This window comes from Rhagoletis pomonella, unplaced genomic scaffold, assembly GCF_013731165.1.
Source record: "Rhagoletis pomonella isolate Grant_MI unplaced genomic scaffold, Rhpom_1.0 Rhpom_scaffold_00006, whole genome shotgun sequence".
NCBI lineage: Eukaryota > Metazoa > Arthropoda > Insecta > Diptera > Tephritidae > Rhagoletis > Rhagoletis pomonella.
In genome coordinates this window covers 52,671,024-52,693,500 of record NW_023458560.1, presented here as the reverse complement: position 1 = coordinate 52,693,500, position 22,477 = coordinate 52,671,024, and the positions used below count along the sequence as shown (strand labels likewise).

The window sequence follows — 22,477 nt, the reverse complement described above, 5'->3', positions numbered from 1 at the left end:
AAAAAAGGAAATGCAAGGTAAGTCAAGAATTCTACAACTAAGTACAAGTATTTTATTAAAATAAATTTAGCTAAAAGTACTGCATATACAGTATTAGATAAGAGGATAGCAAGCAGTTTGGGTAATCAAAAAAAAAAATAATAATTTTCGAAAAGTTCTGTGGAAGGCTTAAAGGGAGGGCTCCCTTGAGAGCGAGAATATTTATTACAAATAAACTGAAAGTTTAGTAAGTACTAATACATATCAGCGGATTATTCACATACACTTATGTATTATTCGTTTACATGCTAGAAGTGCATAAGTCTTTGAGGTTTTTTTATTTCCACTCTCTTGTACTGTATTATTTTATTACTGCGTATTTCTTTTATGTTTCTTTTTTTTATTAGCTTTTCATTTGTTTAACCACTTATCATTGTACTCTCTCCATTAGTGAGAGCTCAAAAGTAGTCGCTTGTATAGAAAAAGTACTTATGTCCATAAGTAAATAAAAGTAAAAAATTAAGCCACGAAACTGCGTTGGTGTGTCAGGACGAGCACCTTGCTATACTTAAGTCGCATGCAAAATATTTCGGTTAAGTGCTTTTTTACAGCTAAGTAAATACATATAACAAAGTCTAGGCTGTTGATAGCACACAGAGGCATCATTGCACTTAAATACTCCGTGCCTTCCTTTTTTGCTGAATTTCTGTGAATTTTTTATTTTATTTTATCTTAACTTAATACACTAAATAGCGTCTATCAAAAAGTGTTTGACTTTCTGACATTTTCTGCTATTCCTCTATATAGTATGTATGTATGTATATGTAGGTTTCCTTGCTGATATCATCTTCTGCTGTGCATCTACAAAGACGCTATGAACGGTGTTAAATCGGGGAATTTGAAGATATTTTGTGGTCGTGAACGTTGCACACGCACCGGTGCTTGTACTGAGGCTTGACGCGCCTGCGCAAAGTTGCCGCCATTGCCGTTGCCATTCAAATAGATGCCACACTGTGAGTTGCATACTTCATCACGTAGAATGGCGTCTTTGGGCCATTGACGAATCAGTTGGCCGCAATCGGTAATGCGTAGCGAGGCGCATTGTGGCTGTGAGGATAAAAGAGGGTGATTTATTAATTAATTTATTAATTATTTATTTATTAATTAATTTATTTACATACATACATTGGCTGAAATTAAAATTTGTTGGTTAATTTTTCAACTTACGCCTTCGGCTGAGCACACACAGCTGGTACAGGGTGATGGGAATGCGGATTCACCAACGCGCACATGTCTATTGCCTATCTGACAGCCTTGCACATTTTCACGCCACAGACTTAGATCGATTTGCGGCATGGAAGAGCAGGGCACACGTGGATTGCTGGAATGAGAGAAGGAGAAGAAAAAGACAGAAGTTGTAAAATTAAAATAAATTCTTAACAGAAGAAATTTTTAATGAAAAAGGTGGTGTTTATCGTTTACCTTTTTTACTCCTAATATACATATTAGGGTGTGACAAATTTTTTTTTTCCGGCTACCCCTCAGAATTGCAAAATACGAAAATACATTTTTTTTAATCGGTTAATACTTTACCATAATATTTCTACGAAAACTTGTTTTTTTCACATATAAAATACATGGAAAGCTTTGAGCGCTTTGAGCGACCTGTAAATATTTTTTGATTCCAATATAAAAAAAAACAGTGGTATAGTTTTTTTCAATATAGAACAATCCTATATGGTGAGAGCATTAAAATTCTGACTTTACTTTAGCGTATGCATTTTCGGACCACCCTATTGTACACCCATCAATTCTGTACGCTTGTAAATTCTCCAGTAGCGATAGACTATCAACAAGAACGTGAGTGCCAAGGCGCTTATGCTCTGACTGTTTGCCGGATGACAGGATATAAGTACTTAGTTTTGTCCTCGTTCACCACCAAACCCATTCGCTTTGCTTCTCTATATAATTCCGAAAGGTCCTAAGGCTGAATTAAAAAGAACAATCCAAGAACAAGATACAGCCTCGCAAAAGCTGGGAACCTTAAGATTAAGTGTTGACATGCTTTCACCTTATCGTCAGCTAAGCCTTATGAGGATCTGGTATGACATTTAGCCCCAATGCGTAGTTTTTACTTAGCTTTTGCCAAGCAGACGCAAGGAAGACCTGCTCCAACGCAGTCTGCATTAATCCAAAAATGCTCCCACCATCACTTTTACCGGTGAGACCAATTCATCCGCTCCATCTAAGTCGGACTAGAAAGTAGTCAGAAGCAATTGAAAGAGAAGTCAGAAATTCCTTCCCATGCTTTGAGCGCACCGTGAATGAGGCCTAAGCTCTGTTTTCCACTTGACTATCAAAGCAGTTGCTAAGCTTCCTTGTCGACGCCACGCAATTGGTTAGCCAATCGATTACTTCCGCAACTACCTCTGCCTGGAAGAAAAGTTACAATGACCAGGTAGCCTAATTTGGAGATAGATGGAAAACTTCCTCAAAAACATTTCTCCACCAATCCTTGCGTCAAGCTTAAACTCATTCGTATTGGAGTTCTCCGGTGCCTTCTTGCAACTACTGCTTTACGTTCACTTATCTCTAGTAGGGAGAGGAGTGCCTAAAATGGTCTTACACTTTCTAATCGGGATTTCCTGTATTCTCGGGACTACTTTGGAATTTTCAAGACTATTTCCGGATTTTCGGGCCTTTCGAGATTCTCGGAACCATTTCATGATTTCCGGGATTCTTTGGACTATATCATCATTTTTGGGACTACTTCGAGATTTTCCGGAGAATTTCGGATTTTTGAGATTCTCGGAACTATTTCGGGATTTTCGAGGCCTCTTCGGAAGTTTATGGATTTTATTAGGGTTTTCAAGACTATTTCGAAAATTCGGGACTATTTCGATATTCTCAAAAGTATTTAGGGATTTTCTGAACTATATCGTGGTTTTCGGGACTATCTCGGGATTTTCAAGACTATTTCGGAATTTTCGGGACTATCTCGGAATTTTCGGTATTCACGTCACTATTCCTTGATTTTTAGGACTACTTCGACATTTTCTGGATTTTTGGGATTCTCGAAATTATTTCGTGATGTTTGGGATATTTCGGGATTTTCTTTTCTTTTAAATGAGTATCTGGACATCGACTGCTTTTTAACTTGAGATCATTCAGATAGGTCAGATTTGTTTTACGTGAAGAGGACAATGAGTTAGAATAATTAATTTCAGCTTCGGCACCTACCACGTTAACCTGAACTTAGTATCGATTTAGACACCTCTGTATAACATAAATTTAAGAAAATTGTACGTTGGTTTACTCACAGGAAGTTACTGGGCAGATCGAGAGCAGCACGTTGCATATCGCCAGGAATCTCCAAGTTTTCGCAAATGAATTTCGCCAATGTCACCTTACGAATTTCAGCAAGTTGTGCCTCGGTGAAACGTACTTCAGAATTAGCGTTTTCATACCTGAGAGAATGGAAAGACATTTCCTTAATCTTGATTTCCAATCAAGCATCTATCTGAACTCACCAGAAACGATCACATTTGCGCAGTTGGCGGAATTGTATGCCAATAATGCAAGCCAATGTAGGACCAACCAAACCACCTTGCAACGGACGTTCGGTCATAGCGCCAGGGAAGAGATCAATATCATCGACGGAAGCATAGATTTTCTTGAAACGATTAATAACTTCATTTGGCATTTCGCGACTAAGATCGCTCCAGGTAGCGGCACGTTTCAGATTGCAAAGAGCGCGATAGTTGTTGTAGCTGGGAATGCCATGATCACGTGCTGAATATATTCGAAATAGATATATTTAGTATGGAAATGATTTGTGTTATTTGACAATTAACCTCTCTGAATATTGAGCGCGATAAGATCAATGCCGGAGAAGGGAATCTTTCGGTCTTCGAACAAGTGATTAGTAACTTCGCCGGTAATGAACTGATCCAAAGTTTCCATGGGAGTGGCGACTAGACCACGCGAAATTTCGTCAATGATGCCGGGCTGTCGAGAAAAAAAGCGTTTGTTATTAATGCACTTGCATCACGACAATCCATTTTTTGCGATCGAGCTCACCTGCAGCATTGCATCCATGCGGAAGAAACCATCGCGCAACAGCAGTGGTGGGTCGACAGGTTGGTGGTTCACACTCAAGCGTGGTATGTGTGGACGCAGCAGTGAATGGCCAATACGGAAGGCGGCAGCAGCGAATTCATTGAAAATAATCGGACTGCATGAGGGATTGTAGTCCTTGTAGTAGCCTTGAGGCAGTAATTTCAAGCCATACAAATTCACAGCGTTCCAACTGAGCACGCGGGGCAAGAACTCATTGAACACCATATGCTGCCACTCGGCGGTGAGTATGCGACGCGCGTGGAAGAACAATTGATCGCTATTCCAGTGTGGATTCACGCCACGTAGTTCTTCGACAATGCGGTTGTGTTCACGCATGAAGATGGTATGGAGAGCAGTGAGACCTGGCTGTTCGGAAGCGCGTTCATCACCAGCAATATAACAGAGGCCATTGCGCGATTTGCACTCGGGATGCAAATTGGATTGTGGCAGCAATTCCTTGCCAAACGAACGGATGGTGGAGTTCAAGCGACCGCCAAAACCGCGCAGCTTATTAACCACACAATGGTTCTCACCATAGACCATAGAGGCATCCAAGAAGTGCGTATTCTGATTGACCTGCTCACGTGGACCCAAAGCCAATTGACCGGGCAGCGATCTCATCGACGGGAAGCAAAAACGTTCACCGCTCGTCACATTAACTTCGGGGAAGAAGTAATCGCCCGGTGGCACCGGGAATGGATTGCACTCAGGATGCACAGTTTGTGGTGAATTGCAAGGACGACAGCTGGGTATGGATTCATGGAAACCTTTATGGATGGGAGTCATTGTAAGATCGTGATCGAGTATTTGAGCAAACTGCATGACCATGAGGGAGTAGCGCGTGTGCAAGTTGGAGATATCCGGATGAATGACAGTCGAGATGGCGCGTGGATTCGGAAGGAGGCTACCGGTGACCGAGAGTAAACGTACCTTGGAGATGCCATCGTCATATTGGGAGGGCAGCAGACGCGAGAATGTGGTCAACGACTTGCCCCAGTTCGGGTTGCGTAAATTATTACAGTAACCGGTGACGCTGCGGAAGGGTGAAGAGGTATCGCACGAAATTGGTGGATCATCGCAATCGCTGCTGACTTTCTGGGTGGTGCCGCCAAGTATAGCATTAATGTCGATTGTTTGTAGAGTTTCTGAAAGTTCATTGCGATTGAAGTTGCTGTCAAAAGTTTGACGTTTGCGACGATTAATGGAGTTGAGTGTATTCAAAATTTCGTTCGAAGTCAATTCGAACATGAGCGAAGAGTTGGCGAGCGCGAGCGCATTGCGGTTAGCCTTGCTGAAGGAGGCGGCCACACCATCGGGTGACCTGGCGCTGATGCCGCCATCTGGGAAGAGAGGAGATGGGGGTATTGTGAGAATATAGTTATCTCAGTTAAAAAGCCGGAAACTTACGCGCTAGCCAGGACTCATATTCGAAACGTTTGCGTTCCTCTAGTTCTACCTTTGCGCGTTCTACGGCAGCTTCCAAAAGTTCAATATTGATTTCGCTGATTGTCTCTTTCACTTCAGGCTCCATTTCGACGTGTTCATGCATCTCATCTACTTCGGTACTTGATCGCCATGGACGCAGATCTAATGTGGCGATTTGGTCGCAGTCGAGTACGGAGTTTCTAAATGTGTTAGAGAAAATTTTGGTGCAAGTTAATATAAAAGCCACCTCGGAAACTCTGTAAAGGACTCACAAGAAGTTATCTTCGCGTATGAAAGCCTTCGATTGTACCTTCTCCACCTGATTTGAGGTGCAGAGTAGGCCAGCAAGCGTAGTTTGTCTGATGCTTTTCAGCTGTTTCAAAGTAAATGATGAAGGAGGAATATCGTTTTCATACCAGAAACGATCAGACTTCTTCAACAGCTCGAATTGACGTGTAAGTAGACAGATAATGGTGGGACCGAATAGCGCGCCAACGGCGGGGTCCTCGAGCAGAGCGCCCACCAACAAATCCACATCATCGGCACTTCTAAAAATGCGATTGAAACAAGGGATGAGAAGAAAGTTTCCATTTGTGAGTTGACAGCACTTACTGGTAGATGTCTCGCAAACTGGTGATGTGCTCCTCTGGAATATTCGAAATTTTAGCCAACGTTTCGAAGGTAATATTCGCCGAGTCCGATGCTGAGTATTGTCCCTGGCACAAATCCAAAGCATGGCGGTAGGAAGGAATGCCATGATCACGACCACGGTGTATGGCTAAAGCGACTTCGGTCCAACCGTCCTCATTCTTGATCGCGGGGATAAGAGACTTCTGCAGCGCAGCCACTGAAAGCAACTGAGTGGCGGACATGGAATGCGAGATCTACAGAGAAATTTATGAAGAAGTTAGTTCGTAAGGAGGAGGTAAGAATAGTCAGGCAACTAACCATCTCTGGTGGATACATGGTGAGGAAAGCGGCGAAGGCGCTATTTGCGACTTCATTATAAACGCCAGCATGATTGGTGCTCGAGTAGTTCGATGAGTGCTTTTCGGCAGTGAGTCTGCGAAGAGAAGAGATGCATGTAAGTTAAAAACTAACTTCAACTAATAAGTTAAAAACTTACTTCAAGCCATCTTTGGCAGTTGTCTCCTGACCCAAAACCAACGGCAAGAATTCACTGTAGGTAATATGTTGAATTTGTGCAGTCACAATGCGTCGCGCCTCTAAGAACACATCCTCTTCCGACCAATCGGCGTTTAGATGTGCCAACTGCTCGCCAATATTGTTGTGTTCCTGCAGCAGAGCACGATGCAGTGCCCCAGTAGCGCTGGTCAGCTGACAATATTTGCATGAACCAACTTTGACGCCACCACTAATGTAGGTGCGCAAGTCCTGCATATCCCTAGCGGTAGCGCCATACAGACCAGAACCATCGATATACGAGGAGGCTACATTCATTTGCTCGCGTTGACCTGAAAGCACAGAAGAATGTATAAAATTTAGTACCAACTTATTTCTCCTCTGTAGGAAAAAGAAAAAAATAAGTTTCACAACTTACGCTTTCCGCACGCTTCCGCATCATAGCCAGGCGCTGAGCGCTTATACTCCTTGCAATCGACGCCACGTCGCACATAGCATTGCTCTAGCTCTTCCGGATTCTTAGCGTTGGCATTTTCATTGCAACACTTTGCGCTTGTCGACACCTGACTCACTTCGTACAAGTCATTGGCGAGGAATTGTCCCCATGCGGGCAGCATAGCAGTAATGTGCTGATGCCGCAGTTCGGCGTCGACATGATTTTGCAGCTGATCGATAATGCTGCTTGCATCGGGTAGCGCGTGTGTGCCATGCGATGTGCGCGGTTGGCTGATGCCATCAGCATAGTCGGGTGTGATGAGACGCAGCAGTACGTCACCGCGTGCACCCCATTTACGATGCGAGACGTTATTACATTCGCCGGTCGGTTGGCGATACTTGCTCGGTGGGCAGATTTCGGTATCTGTTTGATTGCAAGGTTGCAATGAGCGTGCACGCTCGAAGCGAAGTGCTGTCTGAGCATTGGCTTGCAGGTCATCTGGGGTGCGTAGTGCGTGTGCCACAGCAAGGAGGCAGCTGAAAGGAGAAAAAGGAAGAAGAAGGAAATTAAGATCGTATGATTTTATGTATTTTACAGTTTATTTTTTTGAATATTTTAAACAAATTATAGGCATAAAATCTAGGCTTCATCCCAAACCACAGAGTCGAAGCTACCCCACCAAATTAGTGGTCTCAACCTTTAACCTACGAGTATCCCGTTTTTTCTTGTGAAACACTTGTGAAAAACCTTCTGCAAAAATGTGTAACCTTAAAATGTCTATGTAAAGCATTGGTATCTCTTTATATAAGGCCGTGACACGTAACCTCTCTGATTTGAGCGTTGTAATAAGAAAGTTGCTTGAACCCTTGCGGCACAGAAGGCTCTTGAAATTTAAATTAAAATTTTATATTGGTAGCTCGATTCATTGCAAAAACTGTGGTTCACTTAAATAGAATCTAAAAAAGGATATTTCCGCACGAATAATAAACGTCTTGCTCCACTCGTTAAAAAAAGAGAGAAATATTTTTCAAAATGTTATTCCATGAAAACTCCAGAAGGGATTTTGAACATTTTTGAGCAATCAACGGTTTTCGGAAATTTCGGTCGTTTCCACAAAACTAAGTTTTCTAAATACTTAGTTTCTTATTGTCTACTGAAGTGTAAAGTTCAAATTGAGCCTTGTCTATTTTTTGCACAGGATACCGGCTATTAATTACAAAAACCGTTTTTTGGAAAATAAAAAAGTATTTTTTGGTCCGCCACCAGCTAAAATTGTAGTGAAAAATAAGAAAACAAAATACTTTTGTACCGGTTACCGGTTAGTTTTTTTTATAAAACCCGGTTCTTTGAAAGCCGATTTTTTAATTTTTATTTTGTTTCTCCAGCAAATGCAAACTGACCAAATTTTTAAACAATAATAGATATTGTTGAAAATTGTAAAATATAGCAAAAATTGTGCTTTCAGATAATCTTTTTTTTTAACTTTGAGCAAATTGTTTATAAGACCAAACGAGTTAAATGCATGAAATTTTTACTGAACTCTTATCATTTTCACACAAATAACCATATATGTAATACTCCTATATTGGCAGTAAGAGCTAGTACCGTCCGAAAACACTACAGTACAGATATATCAATAAACACGTACGAAAGAAAAGGAACACATACGTTTATAAATAAACATGTACACGACACATTTACAAAAACGGCACTCAAGTACACAATACATTGACAAAAACAGTACTAGACTGTCTGGCTTTGATTTCGGAATGCTTACACATTGAGATGTTAGCTTACTACCAATATAGAAGTATTGCATACATATATGCAAATAACTCAAAAATTCATATTTTTGGAAAATTAAATTATGAGACGCTTAGAGCACTGCTGATCCACTGTGGGCCGGTCGATTTTTACATTATAACCGTAACAGTATTCCGCTTTCTAGGTTTCAGATTGGTGGTCTTCTATGAGGATACCTTATGTGTAAATTGGTACGACTTAAGATATAATTAGCACATTTGAGAGCAACACAACATAGCTGTATAATGAAATCAATTGAGTGGGCATTCACATTTTATTCGTTTCAAAAATGTTGTTTGATTTTTAATATTTAACAACCACTCTTGAGATTGGTTATAAATTGTAAACACAAAATATGTAGTGTGTTAAGGAATGGTTGAGAACAAAATGTATTTAACAAAATGTGATTGAACATTGCTCTCAGAAGAACCCTCCTATAAAGTCAAATTGAAAAAATATTTTATGAATTTTGAATCGTTTGTTTATATTTTTTGGCATAATAGTACTCTAAAAGAGGGCCGACCTGAGTTGTCTATCACACCTTTGTTGACTTACACTCCGCGTTTCATCGATGGAGTTGTGGAAACGGTTCAAAGTCTTGTCTTCATTCGGGGATTGTAACTGCAATCTAGCCTAACTTAAGCCCTCATCAGTAACATATAACCTTTTCAGCGTTTTTGTTACGAATTATCGATATTTGAAGTAATAAAAATCATTGAAGATTTTAATAGGCTCTACCATCAAAATGTTTCTTTCGTGGGTCGTACATCTTTCTACGAACTAAGTTTTCAATGAACCTTTATTTTTATCAAAGCCCCTTTTCTCTTTTAAATTAAGTGGCTTTCATGCTTTTTGTTATAGTGGAATTAATTATTTTTTTACTATGCAAAAATTTTACTCGCTTACGTGCACGCTAACATTTAATCAGAGTGAAGCCATTAATTTTATTAAATATTCAAATGTGTTTAATTTTTAGGTTAAAATTTTTCACTTTTAATTCTTGTTTTGCTATTTATTCATATTTTTCTATTGTTTCTCTTCATGACGGTTTCTCAGCAAGCATTTTTTAACAGTTGTTTAAAACAGTATCCGGCTTTGGTGCGAATTTAGGCTAATTTGTAGAATGCTAAAGAGCAAAACAGGCAATATTTGCAAAACTTGTTTGGTTTTTTAATGAACTGGTATGTTCTTTACGTATTCGATTGTTTTTTATATCACTTTACCAGAATTTTTCATGCCTTAAAAATGTGTTTATACCTAAATTTAAGATTTTTTTATTTAGTACTCAATTGGTTGTCAGTAACCTTTAATAAATGGGCATCTTAGAAAACGTGTATGTAGACGCTGAAAAGGTCTGATACAAGTTCAAGTTTATACCCAGATATACACTGTATATATAATTAGTTATGTATACATAATTAAGTAATAGCCATTGAATATTCCCTCATGTCGTCACGCATTCATTAAGGTTACTCGTTTATCCAATTTCCCTTTAAATCAGATGAGCAATAATCAATGCTAATGGGCCGTATGCATAAAAACTAAACAATTGCTTTTTCTTAAAATTTCACACCTTTCACTTAAATTTATTTGAACAATTCGAGTAAAAGCTCTGAAATTTTAAGAAAAAGCATTTGCTAAGGTTTTATGCATACAGCACAATATGTAGATATGTATCCCACATATACTTCTTATTGTTTTTTACATAAACAAAATATATTTTTTCTGCACTTGTTACTCCGCTTGTTAGCAAAATTTCCATACATTAAAAGAAGATGCTGCACTATGCATAATTTATTGGAAACTCCGATAAGCAAAGCCAATTTTCTGTTAGGTAAAAATGTGGGAAATTTCGAGTTTATTTGAAATTTTATAACCGAAAAAATTGCCATATCGTGTTGGCTGAAATTAGAAACTGCTTGAGGGCATGTAAACTGCAAATTAAATACAAAATCTAAAGGAATTATTATGGATTTGTGATATCTGTTGAGCTTCAGTGTTGAACGAACAAAAGTATGGATTTTCAGAAAAAATATGTCTCTGTAATTTTTTTTCCACTTACTGATAACAATTCTTAACAATTAAAACCGCATGAATACTTTAAGATTTGCCATCAACGTCGAGACAAAAAAATTTAAAGGTTTGGTGATCTCACAAACTTAAGACACCAGGAAAATATCTTTTCTAATAAATGTTTATGTATCGGATTATATTTAGTACTAAAACTATTATTAAAATATTTTTAGGACTACCATGGGATGCTTTTTACTTCGATTACATATCATTAGAACAGTTATGCTCAGCTAGGGAGCACAGAAGGTTTCTTATGAATAATACGTTAGATTATGGTGGCTAGTTACAGAGAGCATATAACACAGCTAATCCCTAGTGCCAGAAGCAATCCTGAGAAACATCGCAGTCTTCTTAGCGAACTGGAACATCTTGTTATATTCTACTTTGCCAGCTGCCCACAGATTTGTAACAAAAGCTTTCTCTAGGAGACTAAACTCACAGAAGGTGTGCTCTATGTACAGTCTTCTTATTTAGTCTTGCTTCTACTGAAAATGATATCGTTTGTCAGAGCCTACTTATAGGCATGTAAAGGCCAATTTCAGTTTTCTGTTAGTAAACCAAATATTGTCCCGGTGACGTCTTCCTTAAGGCATAGCAGAAACTTTGTATGCTCGCTATACTAATATCCAATCACATGTGGTGTGTTTTTGTCCACACCATCTCTCTTGCCAGATCGTAAAGTAGTTGAGCTGCAATTTATTCCCTTATATTAAAATTGGTCGCTGGGGTGAAGTGGTTAGAAGTGCGCACTGCTATTCCGCAGGCAGGGGCTGAGATTGAACCCAGTTTCGGACTATACACAAAACAAAAGAACAAATGCAAACCTTCGAATGTACTTTTGTCATGAAAAACAGCTTCTCATCGCCGTTAGGAGTTGGCGTAACTGTAGGTCACTCCCCTTTGTTTGACAACATCAAGGCGCATGCCACAAATCGGAGAATAAGCTCGGCCAAGCACTAGCATATTGTGTAATCGCCAATCTATTACACCGTGTGAAAAAAACAAAAAAAAATCAAAACACACGAAAGAATCGATATACTTAAGAAATGATGGGCGAAATATAGTAAAACTGCGTCAAGATTTTTTTTCTGACGTGAAAATTTTTTTTCAAAGGACTTTGAGATTTTAAAGATATGATTAATTCAAAAAATTAGTTACACAAATCAGTACAATGTAGAAATAAAATATGGGTACCAAATGAGAGCGAAAAAACTGTAGAATTTCAAGCTAATCAAGTTTTTTGTTTACAAGGACGAATAGGTATTAAAAATGAGCTTTTAATAAATTTTATCTTTTTAAGTTATTAAAGTTTGCAGCACGAAATTCCGTAATGACGTCGTGCGTATATTAGCCCTCAAATAATAATTTTTAAAACAAAACAAAAAAAATACTGCAAATTTTCAGGGATATTTAAGCACATTTTCCAAACCCATTCGTCCTTATGCACCAAAAAATTTGTTCTGATATAATTCTACAGAATTTTGTCTGTTATACGATACCCTTTTTGTCATCCTTCATTGCATCGAGTTTTTTAAATAATTTGTTGAAGTAATCATATTTTTTAAATTTCAAAGTCCTTTAAAACAAGTAAGAAATTCTAAGTTCGGGCGGAGCCGAACATTAAATACCCGGCGCAAGTATTAAATATATGTTTTCCACCTTTCCGAAAGCTACCGCTACATGATAAGCCGGGGTGTATACATTTTAAGTAAATTACCGTCCTTAAATTTCGAAATATTGAAATTTCAAGCATATCTGAAATTTACCGTTATATGAAAAGCGGCCTCAATTTTAGTCCGATTTCAACAATTTTCAACGGTTTGCTTTTATGTGGCAAGCACAATAAAAAATACCGAGTTTGGTACAAATTGCTAGAACGGTTAGCGAGATACATATATGTGATCCCAAGTGGGCGGTGCTACGCCCATTTTCCAAAATTTTGTCATAAACGTATTTCTTGGTAAAGAATTGTTGCAATCATCAATTTTGAATAAATTAGCTTCAATATTTACTCATTTATCGAAGATTTTGTATTTCTCGAAATTACCGTTATATGGGATGTGGGCGTGGTTATTGTCCGATTTTAGAAATTTTCGGCCAGTTGGTATGCTGTACCAGGGCCAACAACTGTGCCAAGTTTGGAAGAAATTGGTGTAGCGGTTACCAAGATATACACATGTAACCATAAGTGGGCGTGGCTACGCCCATTTGCCAAAATTTTGTAATATTCTAATTTTTCGTCTAAAACTCATTGCAAATATCAATTTTGAGTGAATTATCTTCAGTAGTTACTAAAATATCGAAAATTACCGTTATATGGGAGGTAGGCGTGGTTATTGTCCGATTTTTAAAATTTTCAGCCATTTAGTATGCTGTACTAAGGCCAACAACTGTGCCAAGTTTTGAAGAAATTGGTGCAGCGGTTACCAAGATATACACATGTAACCATAAGTGGGCGTGGCTACGCCCATTTTCCAAAAATTTATAATATTCTTATTTTTCGTCTGAAACTCATTGTAAGTATCAATTTTGAGTGAATTATCTTCAGTAGTTACTAAAATATCGCAGTTTTCGTATTTCTTAAAATTACCGTTATATGGGAGGTAGGCGTGGTTATTATCCGATTTCGCCCATTTTCAATACCATCCGTCCCAAAAGAAGTTCACGTACCAAGTTTCGTTAAGATATCTCAATTTTTACTCGAGTTATCGTGTGCACAGACGGACGGACGGACGGACGGACGGACGGACGGACAGACAGTCACCGCTTAATCAATTTCTCTTTTCATTCTGATCATTTATGTATACATTTGTCTATATCTATCTCGATTCGTTTTGCCTGTTACAAACAACCGTTATGTGAACAAAGTTATAATACCCTTGTGCACAAGTGCGCTCGGGTATAAAAATCCTGACGTCAGACAGAAAAACCAAGTACTCAGTTTTATTATAATTTATCCATAGTTTCGCGAATATATGAATTTTTTTGTGTGTAAAATTTACTGTCGACCGGTGTTTTTATTATTATACTTTACAAAATTTTCAGTATTTTTTTCCTCAGAGTTGATGAAACCAAGTTTTTTAAAAATCTGTATTTTATGTAGAGGAGTAATTTCTCAGTTTTCCAAGGTTGGCGATTTTAAGCGCGTTTTTTATTTGAAGTTGGTGGTAACAGAGCAGTATTTAAAACAATTAAAAGTTATTTAAATGCAAATATTTATACACTCAAAAGGCCTGACTGGGAGTTAAGGGGTCAGAGGTATCTAAATGTAGTCTTTATTTTTACCAAAAAGCGCGCTAGCAAGGTTGGCTGTGAAGCAAAAAATCTTGGAAGGAATAAGGCAAACAATGTTTCTAAACAATTTCTTCATGGTTTTTTGCGCTAAAATGCACCTAGCTAAGGTCAAGGCCCGAGCGGAATCTTTTATTTCTTGGTTCTTGCCTTATCTGCGTTGACGGTAAACCCTAAATTGGTTGCCCAGCATCGGATGGCTGAGCCCTGGACCCAAGAATGCCATCATTGCATCGCAAGCTTCAGCACCTACGAGCATAGCAGACGAAACTACGCTGATAACAATGATAGCGATGAATTAGGGTAAAACAAGGTACATCCTGTCAAAACATTATAGGGTTACTACTTTGAGATTTTATAAACTAAAAATTGCCAGGTTGGAGATCAATTGAATAATCTTATCAAAAAATTCCAGCGTGACTGCTATTGGCTATTAAAAACAGAGCCTTTTATGGTCGAAGGAAAATTACGCTTGAAAGATATCTCTTTATGCGCTTTGGGGCAGAGAATTATTGAACGGAACTCCTGTGTGTATTTTAACATGATCTAGAATACCAAAGAAAACCAAAGATCGAACTGTACGAGCCTTATAATTCGTTACATAGACTTAGCCGAAGGTAGCGTCTCGTCATCATTTCTCTTTGTGGAGCCGAGACCATTTTACGGGCTCATTTGGTATGCTTAGAGAATTGCAATCGCCAATGGCATAAATTCAGCAGACATTTAGAACACTTAGACTATCCTTTCACTAGAAAGCAAATAATAATTTTGAATAAAGCCAACCAGCATCAGCTTTTCTGCACGACACATTACCGGTCATGATTATTGTAGCGCTCAGATATACCGCATTGGCCTGACCACGGAGACGTGATTTAGTTTTGATCGGAGAGACGTCTATGCACACTTTGTGTGACTGTCAAGTCAGATTTGGATTGGGGTGCCAAGGTTATATATTTATCATAGATGCAGAAAAGTTCTTCCGGGTTGTAGTAAAAATCGGTTTAGAGTCAGATAATATTAGAAAGAATATTTAGTTCTATACCATGGTTCGATGTCAGCAATTTACTTGCTTTAAAGAAAATTTCGCTTGAAAACCAATACCAAGCCTACGTTAGCACTTATCAATTTTTTTAATTAACTGAAGTGAATGAAAAGCACAAGGAAGATCAGCGATTTTTTACTCCTGCACCAACGTAAGATTTACGTTTTCTCTGCTGCCATAAATACAACTCAATATTTACTTAACACTTCCACATTCATTTGCACAAATCTTCCATGAGCATACTTGACTAGTTATTTCTGAAAATATGCTTCATAACTGCATTCATTACGTTTTGCTCAGTCGCAGCAGCAAACACGCGCACACATATTTTGAGGTATGCGCAGGCGCTGGTCTTATTACCGTCCAAAGTGGTACTGCCTTAAGTTGTTTAAGCGCAGATAAATGCTCCTCCACTCGCCTCGACTCTTACTGTACATATAAGTATTGGGTAATATTGTGCAACATGGCACACAAAAACCGCGTAGTTCATTACGTTTAGCTTTAAGTATTATATATGCCTTAAGTTTTTCGCCTCGCCTAACATGCTATTTTGCCTTGCCGTAATATTTACTTTGGCACATGAAAATCAACAATGCGGTATTGACTTTTGTTTATTGGTTACATTTTTCCATTTCTGTTTTTATTTTGAGTTCTCTGTTTGTCTGTTTTCATGCTCTTTGTGACTTAAAAAGCCATATGTTTTAGGCATCTCCATTATTTCTTTCGACTTCTTAAATCCATACTCGTACACACATATGTACATAGTATGTTGCTTAGGGTGGTCCCAAAACGGCTTGTGAAAAAGTAAAGTCGAAATTTTTAAGCTCTCACTCCCTAGGACTGTTCTATACCGAAAAAAATATACCCTTATTTTTTTTAATTTGAAATCAAAAAATATGTATTTAGAGGTCGCTCAAACCGCCCAAAGTTTTCCATGTATTTTATATGAAAAAAAAACAACTTTGGTAAAGAATAGTTAAAAATCAATATTTTTCTACTAGAAAACTCTGTTTATCTGCAGGAGATTCTCAATAATAGTACCAAATTGTTTATTTAACCAATTTTTCATCGCAACTATAGCTTATAGGTCCGCCAAAAGCCCACAAAAACCCCGAAAAATGCAATGGGACCACCAATAAAAAATCGTTAGTATTAAAAAATGGTTAAATAAATAATTGGGTATTATTACTGAAAGTCTCCTGAAGAGAACCAGAGTTCTCCGATCTAAAAATATTGATTTTCCAGAATTCTATAACATTTCTACGAAAAATTTTATTTTTCCCATATAAAATAGGGGTATAGTTTTTTTCGATATAAAACAATCCTAAGGGGTGAGAGCACTACAATTCTGACTTTACTGTTTTTTTGGACCACCCTAATATTGCTATTATGGCTACTTTATTTATACGTGCTACCGTGTTACATGTTTGAACCAAATTTTATAACCTTTGCATGCGTTAAATATATCTTTAATTTTTGTAGTTGTTTATCTGCTCGCCTTTGTATTTATTTAGTTGTTATCTCCTTTTGTAGAAAAACCTTGTCGTCAGCGCTAGAATTGCCAATTCAGCACTGAAAATCGAAGTTTCCTCAACATTCCATTTGACAGCTAAGCCCCCAAACTCACACATTCATTCGTACATAAGCGTTATGTGTGCACTGTGCAGCTATTCATCGGTGCGCATGCGCATGTTTTCGCTTACAGGTTTATTTAAGATGCTGCATTTGATTATAGGCAATTTTTTTTTTAAGAATTTAAAAACTTCAACAAAAGTTATTCAATAGCTTGCCTTATGCGCTCATATACAAAATTAAAAGTTTTTCAGCACATATTTAAATGCTTGTATTATACAGTCAAATATTTGTTTACATCCACCTATGTGTGTATGTGCAACATTGTTAATACTGTAGTCAAACCAGTTGTCTTGTAATATGCAGTATTAGCTTTTGTGTGTTTGCATTTTAATTTGACTTGTGTGTTTTTTTTTGCAATAATTTTTTTTTTTGGCATGATAAACGCATTTAAAATTTTTATAATTTGTGTTTGTGTGGAAAGATATATTTTTTTGTCTTATCTTATAACTTTGACGAGCACTTCTTTTATATACACATATCCACAGGCTTTTCGGAAACGGCTCTAATGATATTGTTGAAATTTTTTTATTGTGATAAAGTTTAGCATTTTAAGATTATCGAGATAAGAGTTATTTCTGAAAGTATCGCCCTATTCGAAATTAGTTACAAACTAAAGAAAACTTCATAATATGCATATCAAATGGAAATTGTTTTCAAAATCGCATATTTATTTACTTTTCTCTTTAGGAAACTAATATACAGTATTACTTTTTACGGGTGCTAAAAAAGAGATCCTAGACAACGCTTTGCCTTCATAGTAAGTGTTGTAGCTGGGTAAACCGCCACTATTGCAGCCTTAAGACTTAGATAGGCAGGCTCCTGGACTCATGGTACGGCAGGCAATTCGAAAATCTTAGGGACAAGGGAGCCCATACCGATACCTTCAAGTACTGACTACTGCATAACATCAAGTATCTTCACCAAAGACTATATCGAGCCCTAACCGCCTCTAGCCATCTCAATCTAACCTAAGTGTTGTCCCTGAAGATATTAATGTAAGGTTGCCACTTCTATTCGATTCTACAAAATTTGACTAAAATAGCTTAATATGGATATCAAATGAAAGGTATTTTTGAGAACTTGAATAAACAGATATTTTCGTTGACGGCTGCTACGTGTTTTCAATACTAATTTTTATGTTATTGATTTCAACGAGCATAAACAATATTTTTGATAAAATATAACAAAGATTTTTAACTTGAAAAACACTGAATATTTAACAGCAATCAATCAGTGAACTCTTGTTTAAGTCACTGTAGTTTGCACATAGCGAGATGAAGTCGAAACCAGGTAATTATAAATTTCCCCTTTAACGCAGACATTTTGTACACATGCATACCTAATACAACTTTGATAGGCGCAACAAATCACTGCATTCGTTTTACCATAACCAAGACAATATCGAATGGCAATTCATCATATTTGCGGAAAACCAAAATGCTATAAAAAATATTTCTAATTTTATATAAGCAACTGCGGGAGGGGGAGGTATTATAATGACTATTGTGTAAAGTGATATTTCATTCAAAAATTCCCAATAGCCAATTATAATTGAAGCCAAGCGACGTGTTAATGAGTGACGGAATGCGCGCCAAATAGGAAGCATGCTGTAGCTGCTCTGGCATACACACATACACATACACACACACAAACAAATTAATAAGTGTATATCTTTAATTATATACTACGTAGACTAGCTAACGTAAATTGAGTAGCTCGCTAAATGCACACCTTTCCTTGCGCATATGCCACTTAGTTAGTTGGTTCGTTGGTTGAATGCTTGGTTTGTTGGTTGGTATAATAAACAGTCATGCGTAATAAGTTACAACGAACGTGCGGCAAGCAAATGAAACGTGATGAAGAATTATTGTATATTGATGATAGACTGTGATTTAAAGTGAACATTAGAGAAAAACTGTGAGCAAAAAAAAAAAATTAGCGAAACCTGAAAAGGGGGGCTTGCGCAATGGTAATAGCACACATTTTTTGGTTCTTTCTTATTTACCTCATCGTTGAGTACATGTTTTGATGGCAAGCAGCAGGCCTACAGCGAGCTTGCGCATACAAAAGACTTAAGCAGCGAACGCGAATAAGCAAGCGCCCACGCATCGCTGAAGTAGTGAGATAACAATAATTGTGAATTGCTATTGAAGCTTTGACGTCATTAAAGCGGATTCTTAAATTTTGATTTTTTTGTGAGAAGAACTAAAACATCGAAATTAAAAAAAAGTAGTATATATAAAAATCAACTCATTCAATCAATCATCAAATAAAGGTTTTAACAAAAGAAATTTGTTCTTTCAACATTAAAAATCATACAAATCCGCCTTGGTTCTGAGCTTCGTAAGCTTTTGTAATAAAAGGATAATTAAGATAGCAGTTCTTGTTGATTTTGCGAATGAAATAAATAAACTGATTTCATCAAAAATTATGTCAGCCTGTCAATTATAATTGACAATCTTATGTCAGTCATAAGTAATAATTATTAATTTGTATTTACATTAAACAGGAAGTGTGGGTGGTTGCGCATGGATCACAAATTTTTTACCACTTTGTCTTTGTCGGCTGGTGATTGGTCAGCCAACAGCTGTTATTATATGATTTTGCTTATTGTAATGATGGATTTTGTGCACTACTTCCGCTTCTTAGGGCCATGAGCTGAGGAAAACAATACTACGAAGGTTAGAGGCAACAAAACACTAGAATAAAAGCAATAAATTTGAACGAAAAAAAATCGTTTTACATGGTAGGATTGAAGGTACAGTTCCAGTCAGTCAATAAAGTTTGGGTACAGCGAATTTTTTACAAGACGGGTCACTATTATTTAAATATTTAATTTATCGCCAATTTTTCATAATAATATGGCTAAATTTTGGGGTTTTTGTTGTAGAATTAACTACATTTTTATAAAAAATTAGCGAAAAATAAAATATTTGAAAAATAACTGCCGGTATAATAAAAAATTTCGCTGTACCTAAACTTTAATGACTGACTGTATATATTTTGAAGTATAGAATGTTCGTCTAATTTTTTCTTATATCTTGTCATCTAAGGAGAAAACTAAAAAATTTTAGGTCCGTTTTCAAAAAGAAGCTCTTGAAATTTAACGAAACTAAACATTTTTTTTGTGAATGACATGTACAGGATGATCCATCTAGACCGTTTTTCATCGTATATAAAACACTTAAAACAGAGCTGTGTCGCAATCTTTATTATTGCCGAAAAGAACGATCTCTGACATTTACGATTTAAACATACGATATATCATCGGCTCTCCTCAGGTCTAACTTTACAATTACTGAGATTCAAAGAATTAAAATCTCTTTCTTTGGCTAAACTTAAGCAGTAGATACGCGGAACGGAAGCATGATTGGTTTCATAAATTTATAATTCACAATGCAGCATTTTTAAAGATTATATAAAACATTTAAATTGCAGCACAAAAGAACTTGTTCAGAAATTTTGTGCAAAAATTAATTCTGATCATGTATTTGCATCAACACATAAATTTTATGAAATAATTTATAGTCAAAGACGCCACCATACCTGCTTCCGCTTTAAACGGATTTAGACTAAAAAAATTCATTTCCGCCGTGCAAATGATTACGCAAGCATTTTTTGGTAGTGGAATTTCAGCAAATCGCATACGAGTATCTATTACGCGTGCAAAGGGTGTTACAAATATACGCACCTTATTAGTTAAACCGAAGCCTGACACGCGTATTTAAAAAATTTGAAATGGGAGGTGGCGCTCATATTGCAAAAAAAAATTAAAATTGGACTCATTTATGTACACATTTCCATATAAGTACGTACATAAATACGAGTAAAATGCTTTGTATACCAAGTAGCTAGTAACTTTTCTAGGCAAACGCCAGCTGACTTTTTATATAAACCTCGAAAAAATTTTCGGTGCGACACATTTCTTTCTATAATATTTTCACTGAGTATGTAATTGGAATCAAGTTACCAGGGCTTATACATTTGTTGGCTTGTTTAGTGATTAATTAGTTTTGTGTTAATATTTTTTGTGCATTAGATATGGTTTCACTTTCAATAGCGCAGCGCTCACCAACTACATACATATGTACATATCGCTGATGCTCTGCAAAAACGACACAACTCAAAACTTTAAAACAAACCCTTACCACTGAATAGTGGCACACGTCTCTAATCCTTTCTAAATTTCTTTTAGTACCGCGTTGTGTCGTTATTGCGGGTGAACAACGATATGTATTTAAATACAAAACGGGTGATTTGTACATAACTAATTAGCTATATTTAATGAATATCGTATACAAGAGGATTCATTTTAAATTATGTTCACAATTTTCTCATCTCATCACATTGTAAGCAAATCGTCTCCAGATCGATTCGGATTTGCCGAAATAGCAATAATTTTAACCAAAAATTAAATTTTTTAAAGAAAACAGCCAATATCTGATTCAGATATAGATATGTACATATGTATATGTATATATTTATATAGCCATACATAAATATGTATGTGTATTCAATTTTAATAATTTTCTTTCTTTCAATTCTATACAAAACCATTTTCATGGTTACTCGCATATACACTAGGAAGGAGCGAATACAAAAAATCAGTTTTTCGATTTTGAAATATTAATTGCGTGGAAAAATATCACATTGAGGCTATTCAATTTTGGTTTAATAAAATGCCAGTTTCAGGGTGCTAAAAAGTCTTTTTGTTTTTTGGCAGTTTATGTCAAGCAAGGTGTTGCTCGTTTTCTTCTATATGTATAAATAGAAATGTCGAACACACTATATATGTATGTACATGGAAAAAGCTTTTTTCATGTTAAAATATTACAAATTAGCCCGAAATAGCAAACGTTTGCGGCTCAGCATATTAACATATACTTTATGAATTACTAGTTAAACTAAATAGTATTCATACAAATGTACATGTTAGCTTCAATATGTTTGTGAGCCAAAAAAACTATTAGTTTACTTCTACGTATGTTTGGAATATTTCTCCTAAACCACTAATGTTTTTATTTCATTGCAAAAACTACACTATAATTTACATGTTGTCCGTAGTTAAAAATAAATGTTTGCAGTAATTCATTTAAAATCGCCAACATGGTGGCAGCAGTGTCTGCGGTAAGTGAGCCAAAATGGTAAGTAGACATGCTGGCTGGTAGATGATTAGTTGGCTGTGACAAACATTGGCAAACATGCAACTAAATAGCATAACCAAAATAAAGTAATTTGAGTAAAGAGTGCTGCTATACCACATCAATTAATCAATTGGAAAGTCTCTAGGTTTCGGCTGATAAAAAGCTGGTTAATTGAACGCTTAAGTATTACGTCAGAAAATTGTAAAAAGTATTTAGTCGCTAATTTTTGTTTATTGCCATAGTTTTGGAAGAAAATAAAAAACAAAAAAAGATATTGCGTTTGTAGAAAGTTTTCAGTTATAAGGTCCTTATGGCCGTTTTTATACCCGAGCGCACTTTGTTCCGTAACAGTTACAATTTTTATTAAAAAATCGCTCTTTAGCAATT

The 22,477-nt window shown here is 36.7% G+C and overlaps 2 protein-coding genes across 3 annotated transcripts in view; one reads left to right on the top strand and one right to left on the bottom strand.

Moving 5' to 3' along the window:
- LOC118740935 overlaps window positions 1-22,477 on the top strand; it is a 238,066-nt gene that overhangs the window by 36,318 nt on the left and 179,271 nt on the right. The gene's annotated exons all lie outside the window — the stretch shown is intronic.
- The window catches only part of LOC118740936, a 53,463-nt gene continuing 31,329 nt past the window's right edge, over window positions 344-22,477 (bottom strand). Inside the window, exons 2-13 of the mRNA XM_036472697.1 lie at window positions 7,085-7,638; window positions 6,650-6,998; window positions 6,472-6,586; window positions 6,136-6,407; window positions 5,796-6,071; window positions 5,506-5,723; window positions 4,060-5,438; window positions 3,834-3,987; window positions 3,510-3,771; window positions 3,300-3,446; window positions 1,207-1,360; window positions 344-1,086 (exon numbers count right to left, since the gene is read on the bottom strand). Of these exons, the coding sequence (XP_036328590.1) occupies window positions 841-1,086; window positions 1,207-1,360; window positions 3,300-3,446; window positions 3,510-3,771; window positions 3,834-3,987; window positions 4,060-5,438; window positions 5,506-5,723; window positions 5,796-6,071; window positions 6,136-6,407; window positions 6,472-6,586; window positions 6,650-6,998; window positions 7,085-7,638 (4,126 nt within the window). The 3' untranslated portion in view covers window positions 344-840. The remainder of the gene's footprint in view (window positions 1,087-1,206; window positions 1,361-3,299; window positions 3,447-3,509; window positions 3,772-3,833; window positions 3,988-4,059; window positions 5,439-5,505; window positions 5,724-5,795; window positions 6,072-6,135; window positions 6,408-6,471; window positions 6,587-6,649; window positions 6,999-7,084; window positions 7,639-22,477) is intronic.